Here is a 12,182-nt window from a genome sequence, read left to right on the forward strand (position 1 = left end):
GGTTAAGAAGTATCACAATATCACACCAGTGGAGACTTCGGATGTTATGGAGAAGGAGCGATTAAATGCGGTTCAAGGGAGACGTCCTAACGGAGACATTGTGATCGAGATGGGTGACCTGAATGCCAAGGTAGAATCTGACAATACCTTGTTCAGCCATGTGATGGGGAAGCACGGTCTTAGCGACCGTGGGAGGTTTGTGAATTTCTGCAGCTTTTACCAGCCCGTCATTGGTGGTACGTTATTTGAACACAGAGCCTGCCATAACGTCAGTTGGGTTTTAACTAATCGCCGCCGTACGAGCAATCACATCGACTACTTCGTGATTTAGTAGTAGATTTAGGAGCTCTCTTATGGATGAACGTAACAAGAGAGGCGCTGACATCGGCCTCGAAAGGGATCACCATACGATGGTCACTTACGTTTGCTTAAATGTTGCGTGCGCCCGTTCTCTCAGGCAGTGGGAGAACTTGAGCGGCGGATCTATCGAGTAACGCTGCTGAGAATATCGATGAGCATTGAGCCACCATCGAAAATGTTCTTTGCTCGGTTGCTGCACAGATCGTCGGCCACATGCTGAAAGGACGTATTAAGACCTTGGTGACTGATTTGAAGGCTTTACTCACCGCTGCGAGTGATGGTGGGCGTGACGCGTTCGAACTCCGATACTGAGCCAAGCGACTATTAAATTAGGTAAATTCCAAACTGGTGTGGGAATGCCTTAATAGATTGACTACGCTTTACTTTACTGGGCGAACTTACCAGAAATGGGACAGCCTAGGGTGCTCATGGGATTCTTTAAACTTCAACAAGAAGAGCCTCATGATCATAGTGGGAATAAACACTGGCCACTGCGGGCTAAACTATCAACAGGGGAAGCTAGGGATATATACGGACGCTCTGTGAGAAATGTGATGAAACCTCCACACATGTTCTGAGACAATATCCGCTACTGATGCTAAGTAGGTTCAGGCACCTGGGAGAATACTTATTACCAGATGCCAAGTTGAAACACTTGGAAGTAGGGAACATAATAAAGTTTTTGTTGGTTATAGGTTTAAATGACATACTACAGTTTATAGGTATACTGTAACTAGTAAAGAGGCACTATATTTCTGTTGTTCGGTTGCTGCAGTGCGAAATCCCTTGACGATGTTATTTATCTTGGCAGACCCCGGATTTTACCTAACACTAACACTGAGTGCCAAGCATTTGTGCCTGACTGAACCTACCTACTTAAAAGATAAAGAGGCTCTGGTGGTAATGGCCGATGGTTAATGGAAGAATCCGTTGAGAATGGTGTCCTTCTTCATGGTTTGACCCAAACTGTGTGAGAGTCCCAGAACATCAAGGGAAGCGTGAGAGATTTGGGCGCAAGACCAGTAGCTGACAATATTAGTGTTCGCGTATACCATCCGTGCCATTACAGTGCAGCCAGAAAAGAAATAGTCCAAAGTCTTTAACGCTAAACAATACATTCAGCATTGATTGTTGCATCCATTATGAGTTTTTTATATGCTCGGGTGGCGACGACGCCGTCCTGAATAGCATAGATGCATCTCCCGTCTCAGCAAAGAGTTCCCCAGAACACAGCCATCGGTTCGACAAATGCTAATCGGCAAATGTCTGTTTTTGAATTCCATTTATTGATCCGCTCTTGGTGTGATTTCAAACCACTCAGATGATTGAAAGATCGATCCTTCTAATTAAGTGGATTTAGGTTGCTATCTGATTTACAAACAGCCGCATGCAGGGGACTCGTCTATCTTTTGCGACGTGGCGATGATGTTGTGTCTGGCTCGGTCATAGCTTGGATATGGAGGTCACCAACCAATGCTCTTTCCGGCATGAGGGTCTAAACCAAATTCCTTCCGAATACGATGGTTGAACATGTCTACTATTCGCAATAGACTTCTAAGGTGTTCATCAGCACCAGCATAAATATTGATGTCGTCTAAGTACATCAAATGTGTCAGCTCGTATTTAGTAACCAGGCCATACTTTCTTGTAAAACCATGCCTCTCAGCATAACTCAGCAGATATGAAAGGGCATTAGGTGTCATGCGAAAACAAAGGGAACTCAACGAATTCATCTGGAAGATGCTCCTCCATATACGGGTAGGCTCAGAGGTGTTGGTAACCCCAGGTGAATGCACTGATAAGGTGGTATGCCACCCTTCGATGAGTGTCGCCGCTCTGTTGGTATTCATTAAATGGTCAGAAAAAGTTTCACTGGTTCCTCGCGTACAGTGCGTTAAGGACACCTTCTTACCTAACAGCCGCAAATGCGCGACAATACACAAGCAACTGTAGTTGTAGGAGCGGTATATCAGCATACAGTTGAGATGCAATTTCATCATTGATTTGAGATAGAAGTCTCGGAGTTGCAGAAGATGCGTAGAGGCTGGGAATACCTGGTCTATGCAAAGGATCCAAAAGAACTTGTAGAACGAAGTCTGGATACTCTAGATGAGCTAAAAGGGAAGAGAGCAGAAATACCACTCGAGGTACCAGAGCCCTTCTGATGATTAAAACCCTTCTGTATTTTTTGATAATGGCTTAATTCTCTGGAACTTCACTCAGAAAAGCAGGGCAATCATGAAGTGAAACGCAAGTATCCGAGTTTCGAACCTCGGGAACGAAAATTCATAGGTTGGCGTATAAATACTTTGGCCATTGCATCGTTATTTATAAGTGGACATTAACTGATAACACAACATGCTTCGTACTCATCCTCGGATTAATTGCGAAATGCAAACAAAGGGACTTCCCCAAATAAGACAGTATTAACAGCTCTTCAAAGGATGGATTCAGAACAATAAACTTCCAAATACAAAAACAGTTATCGACCAAAGTTCCACAAACTGTTCCCTAACTGAGAATTGATGAAAATGGTCCCAATCGATAGTAAGTTCCGCCATTAGACTTTATTGTAAGGGTACCATTTACTCCGGCGATAAATACAACGACCATCCCTTACAGAATCTGAAAGTGTTTCGTGTGAATCCTCTTCACCTGGTCCGAAGTGGAAAATTCAAATCGGATATCTTACCTAAAACACCTAATCGAAAATTTATAGTCACGACAATCACATTCCCATGTGCAGCCAGGACTGACCCATCGTAGGGATTTCCTGAGTTCCATTCGTACGATTCACCGTGAATGTACAAAATTGCTGGAATTGGTTTATCTTCAGGCGAGTCGTTTGGAATGTTGTGTATTCCGTCGGTTGATGACGATGACGTTCCGAGTCCTGGACCGGTTGCTCCTGCATCACCTGCAATAGATAAAAAGAAAGAGGATTAGAAGTCGTGATGGATGTTTTGGGAGTATGGGAAGCAAGGATGTAACGTTCAAATTTAAACTAAAGGGACCAGGAAGTCTCTCAAACACGAATTCGATTTTCTCGATAAGTAAAGTGGTTTCTTGGAACTTGTTTGCAAATGTTCATTAAATTATCTAGAAATTCAGACAGTGCTTGTATGGAAAAGATACTTATGTTTTGCACTTGAGTAAACGTAAATAGTAAAGATAGTAAAGAGTTTTGGAATGACCGAGTAGAAAAGGGCTCTAATATCGCCGGAGCTTCACATTTTCCTTGGCCATATCTGTCAATGCCAAATATGTGACACCTGGTATCAAACCTTGACCTTTTCTCTTTACCTTGATTCTGGTGCACGTTGAACGATTTTAGCCCCCGACACCCTCCCAAGCCCACTTTCGCTTGCTTGATGCAAGCCCACATATTAAAAATAAGACAATTTCTGTCATCTTGTATTATTCATATCAGAGCAAGGAACGTGTCAGAATCTTTATGTTTGCGAAAGCGTTTCATCTTTTCTTGGCAGCCACTACCATGACTTCTCTCACGTCGAACTAAAAGAGGAAGAAGTAACGATGATTGCTGAATTTCTCTCCCATACAAATAAATTCTTTACGGGAGAGAATTCAGGACCAGCCACCGACAGACGACCAAATTATATTTCTTTATATGAAGGTGCCTCAGATGAATGTCACAAAGTACGGCCCCGCCGTTGAGTTTGTACTCCTTGTGGATGTGCGATGACATTGTTGAAATAAAAAATTATAGCAAGAACATATTCAGGGCATGATTGCAGATACTCCGCACATTGAATAGAGGAAAAATGTGCTTGTAATGAAGTTTCAGAAAAAATTGCTCGCTCCTTTCTGTGGTTTGCCTTTTGATGCGCTTTTGGTAGGAGCCCGGCTGTAAGGGCTGGTTCTCTTGCGGCGTCACATATACCATATTTCGGGTCAATGCTGCAAGTCAAGGATAATATAAGGAGCTGGAATTTAATCCAGTTGGGTAGGAATATGCTCGGTACACCATACGTGGTGAGATATAAATGGCGAAACGTGACCTCTTTTAAGAATGGAAGATAATGCTCAATTGAAGTTAAATAGATTTGGTATTCTGAACGTGACGAACGGTTACAGAACTTGGTATCTACTAAATGGGTTGGTATATTCACTTGATAGATATTGCTGGATGAGCTTGTTGAGGTGCTTTATGGGAGGAGTTTCGGCACAATATTAATGCAAGTAGTTCAGCAAGAGTTCTTGCAGACCACATCACCCACCACGCTAAAACATAGCTAACCTCGAAGACATGAAGATAAATGAATAAAAGCAAGTTGTCGAAAATCGGCACAACTTGCTCAGGTTCGAATACCAAGCCAAAGGCTCGAATACATGTATAATTTTCGAACAGTGAGACTATATAATGCGGTTTTGAGTCAGGCACCCAAAATGAAGTCCTCATCAGGATATCTGCTGCTCTTCCTCCATGAAGAAGAGATCAACATGACACTGATACATGAACCCTGAGTCAGAGGAGTCTGACCATCAAAGGAATCCGAAGTAAATATATAATTTCTTAGCACAAGAGACACTAATCGAAACAAAACTAGGATATGTATTCTTATGTGCGGCTTTTCTGAATCCGGGCCAAAGTCTAAGCCACCCACCCATGGGCAAACTAGGAGGGAACGGAGAACGTATATACATATATTCTCGATTTACATGGCTCAAGGCCGATCAGTTTCACGAGAAGAATTACAATATTTGACGTCTAGCCTAGCAGCGAGGAAATCCAATATGTTGAAAGGCTGGTGGATTTGGAGACTACTATTAGAGCCTCGCCACTATCAGTTCAGCGGTACTGGTTTATACCGAGTTTAGGTTTATCATTCATACCAGTGGATGCCAGGCTCATCTTATACGTCTACCGAAGCTAAGGGCTACGGCGTTCGAGTTGCTCCTGAAGGAGCCCTGCTCGCGATATGAGCACAACCACAAACACCAATCACGAATAACCAAGTCGAGAGCATATCCTCCAGGAATTCTCCGGGAACATAAGCACTCAGAGGGCACTTCGGTTCCCATAGTACCAGATAACCTCCGGTTAGACACGGCAAGACTTGGGTGTGATCGCCCTCCTTCATTAACGGGTTGACTGGACTCTGCGAGACAGTAAGATTCTGGTCAAGAAATATAGAAGTCCATCCTTTTTTACAAAGTAGAAAAGTTGCAGCTTCTAGTTTGGACGCATTACTTCGCCAGCACAGACATTTACTGGAGCAATATTTTGTTCCAATATGTACCGCGCTGCTGGAGATGCCCTCTGGTGGATTTCATACTGGAAACGGACAGGCACGGCCACGAATTTTGGCGATCAGTCTCACATAGTTCGTGTTACAGACCCCTGAACGTCTTCTGAACATCGCCTTCAGAATGATCATGAAGAGGATGTCATCCTCTGAATCTCAGCAGGCCTACCGAAAAGGAAATCCACTGAAACCGATCACGAGTTGATTAGAATAGATGGGCGGTTGCTACACAATTGGCAATATACCTTAACTGCCTTACTGGATATAAGGAGGGCATTCAACAAGGTTAGTACCAAAGCTATCACCCGAATACGGTTGGAGCGATGGCTTATGCATTGCATAGCATCCATGCTAAGAACGATGATAATCCAATCTGATCTGAACGGTAACCACTTGATTGGAACTGTGAGTAGAGAGATATCCCAGGGTAGTGCCATCTCTTCATTGATAATGATTGATTGGTTGATAATGATGAATAACATTCAACGGATAGTGAAGACAACTATAACTAAGAGTTAAGAAGAATTATATAGCGCCTTCATGAGGACAAAGGCCGAGGATGGCCCTTTGCATGTACATAGTCACTCTTAGCTCAGAAACTCTGAGCATTCCCAGCAGGCTAGGCTTTTCAAGTACGCCATTGTCGGAGACCTGCGACGTGTTGTAAGGTTGCGAAATAGTATTCTTCAGGGAGGGTTAAAGGTTGTCTGTAGGATCTGTGCAAGAGCTTCCTTACAGGGTAGCCGAGTCGTAGGGTCTTGCAAAACTTATAGAGTCCCAGCCTAGCTAGCAGGGAGGAAGTCATCCTCCTAAGAATTCCCGGTTATAGGAACATAAAGAGGAATAAGTGGGCCTGTGAACTGGTCAGACGGCGCTCCTATTAACGATTATGAAGGTGAGAGTCAACTCACACAGTATGATTTCCGCTCACCCCAAATGGCCAAGTCAATGGGGGTATGGCCCCATACAATAAAACCCGGTCAGTTGCATCAGATATAAATTGGATTACGGTAGTCTGCACGCAAGGCTGACCTATACCATGTCACCAAACTCGTTATACGCTGCGATTCATATTGCTGAAGTTACAAAGAGCAGGGTGAAACCCTCATGCACTTCCTTTGCGATCACTAGAGCCTAGGTTGGAAATACTTCGTAAGAAATTCTTTGGGGACCTCAAACAGATCTCTATTTGCAGGCTGATGGAATGACTATCCTTCATTAACGTTACTTGATAGCCTCGATTATCTGAACCATATGGATTCTGTGCTCCTTAGTCTCCCCACAATGGTCATGGTCTTAGGAGATTTTGGGATCAAAACGACGCACCACAGTGGTAATTGCGTTCTTGAGTGCGACCAGTAATGCCTACCAAGTACCATTCCAATAGTTTGTGAAATCTCCACGCTCCTTATTTGATAAACCAAGGGACTTAAATATGTAGGCAAACACATTTCTAGCGAAAACCATAACTTTACCATGAGATGATAAACGCTGGGTGTTGCGGAATATCAAGTCACCTATCGGTATTCTGCGATGGAGTCTGACTGTAGAGTTCACTTTGCGTTTGCTACTCCCTAGAAGTTGCTGACACAACAAAGCTCTTACGACCTTAGTAAAGCTTGACGGTTTCATTGCTTCTAGTTATAGCAGTAAGGTAAGGTATATCCTTCGTAAATTATTAATTGACACGTTCGGATCATCTATCGACCGCATCAGTTCGTACAGATGAGAGGGAGTGCAGTGGGTACACACTCCGGTATCTGATATTGGATATATATTTTGGTGTGACTAAATGAAGCAGAAACTTATTTGGAGGGAAAACGACCCTTCATAGATCTTCCATTTTATAAGAAGTAACCCGAGCTATTGAAGATATCCTCCTGCATGATGAGAGCAGGAAGGATATGACCCCAACAGCCAAGTCCTTTGCCGATATGGGACGAAGTGATCAAGCGAATAACTTCTATCCTATGTGGTGATAAATAACGGAGATGTTTACTTTTCCGGGCGCGACCGTGGTCGAATGGTATTTATATGACCACTTCCGAATTACGTGGGAGATCGCATCGACTGTAAAAGTTCTTCTTCATCATCAACGGCGCAACAACCGGTATCCGGTCTAGGCCTGCCTTAATAGGGAACTCCAGACATCCCGATTTTGCGCCGAGGTCCACCAATTCGATATCCCTAAAAGCTGTCTGGCGTCCTGGCCTACGCCATCGCTCCACCTCAGGCAGGGTTTGCCTCGTCTTCTTTTTCTATCATAGATATTGCCCTTATAGACTTTCCGGGCTGGATCCTCCTCATCCATACGGATTAAGTGACCCGCCCACCATAACCTATTGAGCCGGATTTTATCCAAAAGCTGACGGTAATGGTATTGCTCATAGATTTCATCGTTATGTAGTCTACGGAATCGTGCATCCTCATTTAATTTTTGATGGGATGATAAAATAACAGGACCGGGAGCGCGTGCTTTTCTGCAAGGATGCTATATTATGTGACGGTAAGTCACGTATAAGTACTTGCGAGGCAGCTTGAAGAAAGCTTACAAGCAGGGGGAATTATTTTAAAAAAACCTATGCGAAAACGACGACATAATCTTCTGAGGTTCGACCGTCACAGGTATCCTATCCCCATCTTTTTGAAGCGATTCTACCCACTCTCCCATCATGAAAGGAGCAGAAACCAAATGCAGATTTTACCCAAACAGGTCGCCATATCGGGGTCGGGTATCCTGGAGGAGGATCGAGTACAATAAGAATCAAGGCTTGGGTAACATTTCCAGTAAAAGTCTAAAACTGGTAGTAAGAAGGAAGCCAATCCGCAAGAACCTTCATGGCTTCTCTAAAGGATGCATATATGGTATTCCCCCCAGTGGGTAAAGCAGGAATTGATATTCTTACAAAAGTTTATAGGGCCAAGGGATCCAATATTATATTAACCTTCCTGCTGGATGAACACGACAAGGAGGTTAATAATTAAAATGGTCAATGACTTTTCCGAAAGTAACTAACTCGAAAGCGCAGTCATTTCTGGTAGGCGTCGTACCGCATTAGTGTTCAATTCCGAAAATTAGCAACAAATCAAAGGCGCGTTGCTTGACTACCGAATTCTCTTTTGCAGAGGACATGTCAGAATGACCACAAGCGACTACTGTGGAATATTACAAATAGGTGGCGTCAAAGGTTGGCTCTTAATATTACAAAATGGATCGGGAAAACAAGCAGCTATTGTCGTATTTCCTCACAGGAATATTGTGACTGACAGGAGCAGCACCAAAGCGGTGGTATTGGCTGATTATTCAAATTTGAGCTAACTACGGTAGGACAGAGAAGGACTTCAATTCAGTACGTTACATTTCTATGCTAAAAAATATGCTGAATAATGCTTATGAAAAGGAGTCTCGAAAAACCTCTTTTTAGGAAGTTCGGAGCTGCCCGGGTTTATCAAGGACAAGCATAATATTCACCACGCCATCAAAAAAATGTTGAGAGCCATTAGGGTCCTTTATAACAGGGCGCAGGGGGAAGAAAAAACCCTATGAATTTGTGAAAACTTGCTGTTCTAAAAGTGTCACAGGTGACTCTAGTGACACTAAAGCACGCAACAGAAGATGTGCAGTAGAAACCTCAAGTGCTGCTTTTTATTCGAAGGAACGGAGCACCGGTAAAAGCCGTATATTTTCGGAAGTGGTAAGTGCCTGGAATTTAGAAACTCTAACGCCTCCAATGAAAAAATGAAATTAATTTAAATAAACCTTAAACATGGCAGGCTCGGCGACGATTTACTCACGTTGACAACTTGACAAATTGAGATAGCTGCCATAAGCGAACCCTACAGAAAGCTTGAAGGTAGTGTGTGAACCACAGATTCGACAAGCGGAATAAAAATATGGGTGTATGGTGACCAAACGGGATACCCTAGATCAGTCAGTCAGTCGGGATCATTTACTGGATTTAAAGAAGATAAGTGAATGAATTTCGAAGTTTTCGGGGAACCAAAAAGAATAAATTATATCTGACTTTCCGCAGTAACAGAGCAGAGCAAACAAGAATATTTCAAAACGCTCTACTTGGAGGCGAATGTAAAACCGGAGAGAGTGCCTATAGAATTATGGTGGAATAATTCAAAAGTCGTTCATCTCGGCAGATCACGTGCCCTACCCTTCAAATTATCCAAACGTTATTCCTCCTTCAAGGAGGGGCATTGACAGCTTAAGTGACCTATGAATGCAACAGCAAGTTTGGCAGTCAACAGAGCCAATGAATGAGCTGATGATGGAGACCTGCGGTAAAAAAGGCGAATGTAGAGCCCGGAGTCTGAACGGCACACCTCTTGCCTAAAGCTGGTAAACCTCCAGGTGAACCATTCTATTAAGAAAATAAGAAAGGGGGAGTTCCACAATGAGCCAAAGTTAAGAATTGATCTAGCCTCAGGAGCAGAATAGAAGGAATGGGTGCAGTGAGTGAGAGAGATTTTGAACGTTCCCACTTCCCAATGACGAAAGGAAGACAGATAACTATTTTTGGTCTGAACCTTTTGGTGGCAAACACTGGATGCATCAACACTTTCCCAAGAAGGGTTGCGTTAACAGATGTCACATTTGTTTGCGACATTTTAGCTGAGCATCCTCAGTGGCATCTCAGAGAAGAATATGTCCCAGAGGGCAGCTACTCGTATTAAATGGGCAATCAGCAAGTTTGACGCGCAAATTTTGAAACAGTTCTACTAAAAAATACCAAGTTGGAAGGAAACATAGCTGTTAAGCCGAAAAATGACAGCGAGCATGTGATGCACCCATTCTAAAGTGTATTGTTCCCGGACATAAGTACTAAATTCTTGGTGGAACTATGAAGTCGTTTGGGACTCCAGCAAGGTTGGAAAATGCATTTAGCGAAATAGGAACCGACCTGGATACGAATAACGACATGGACAACCCAAAGAGGCAAAGGAAAAAATGTGTGTAGATTTTATAAAAAGTAAAACGTCAAACTTAAACATAAGCACCTATGTAAGGAAACCGACTCGGATCTATGGAGTGATGTCTGCAAAATTAATAATGTCGAAAATTAAAGGCAAACGCTCTCACCGACTACTTGCCCTAATCTGCCACACGAATAGTGACGAACCATTCTACAAAATGTGAGTACTTTTAATGTTTCTTCTAATGGTAACGAAGAAAGTGCTCCTAGAAAATGCAAAATAGCATACCCAATAAAGCTCTTCAAACAGCTGTGAAAATAGCGCTAGATATGTGCAGTAAATGCACCCAATGGAAGAGGTAGAAGCTAATACTTATTCCGAAGCGAAATAGACCTTTGGGTGAACCATCGGTCCTTCTAAATGCTATCAGATTATCCGATTATCGAAAAGAAAGGTGGTCCCTCTGAAGAGTAATTTTTGCTCTGTAATTTTAATGAAGGACCGAAATCATATCGAACAATATGTGGCGTCCCATAAGGATCTATCCTTAGTCCACTCCTTTGGATAATTATGTATAGCAGAGTACTGACGATGGATCCTGCGGTAGCATGGTCTACCACCGGTCTCGCAGAGGACATTAGAGTGACTGTTTTTGCGCGCCTCCTCGAAGAGAAAGTACCGGCCATACAAACATTAAAGAGCGAACATAAACCATGCATTCTCAGCCTGCGTTCAAGCAGAGGGCATGGTAGGGATGATCCCAATTGATATTCTGATGGAGACAGGAGAAAGAAAGGACTACGTCTTTATGATCAAGCATAAATGTCCTCACTGGTGGAACTATCCAGGAGGTTGCTGCTGGTCCCGGAGAATCATATGAGATATTGCCAGATGGATTGAGCGACGCCATGTAGTTTGTGAATCGACACGGAGGTTATCAAACATACCTCGGTTTGGTCATGACGATTCACCAAATTAGCCAAAGTGCCTGAACACTGCAAAGGATGCAGAACATGTTTTATTTCAATGCTTGTGATTTGCAGTTCAAAACGCCCACATTAGAGAGTACAACTTGGAGCACTTAACACATCAAACCATCATGGGAAGTATGGTGAAGTGGAAGGGGAGATGGAGTAAAGCCGAAAAAACGATAAAATAATGAGTAAAGACAATGAACGTGGACTGGATTAGAAGATGAATTTTGATCGAACCCTGCGTTCAATCCCGCGCGGAAAATGAAAAGATAGAGAGGAGGCTACAGTGGGTAAGAAAGCCAAATAATCGTTTGGCGGCACCCAACGGTAATCTTCAAAGGTTTCAACCTTGCACTAAACAGAAGCAAAACTCTAAAAATCGTTTTACGTTTTTTGTTTGAGGAATCATCCTGTTCTAGAGAGGCGCGCTCAGTGCTACAACTCCACCGCATTTGAACAAGGAAGGCCTGTATTTGTTTCAGAGTTAGAAATTTGAAAGATATGTAGTTTGCAGTTGCGCCAAAGAAAGGGTTGATTTATTTTTATTTGTAAGTTGACTATTATATTCAAACAGGGGACAATAAATACTAAATATTAAAAGCGCCCAACATGGGACAACAACCCTAGCACAAACTACCTAAGTGTTGTATGC

General features: G+C 43.0%; 1 protein-coding gene across 2 annotated transcripts in view; it reads right to left on the minus strand.

The window, feature by feature from the left end:
- Nucleotides 1–12,182, minus strand: part of LOC119653028 — a 330,936-nt gene that overhangs the window by 105,192 nt on the left and 213,562 nt on the right. For both annotated transcript variants that reach the window (XM_038057473.1, XM_038057472.1), the window contains exon 4: nt 3,053–3,277. In XM_038057473.1, the coding sequence (XP_037913401.1) occupies nt 3,053–3,277 (225 nt within the window). The remainder of the gene's footprint in view (nt 1–3,052; nt 3,278–12,182) is intronic.

The sequence above is a fragment of the Hermetia illucens genome, chromosome 3 (genome assembly GCF_905115235.1).
Source record: "Hermetia illucens chromosome 3, iHerIll2.2.curated.20191125, whole genome shotgun sequence".
NCBI lineage: Eukaryota > Metazoa > Arthropoda > Insecta > Diptera > Stratiomyidae > Hermetia > Hermetia illucens.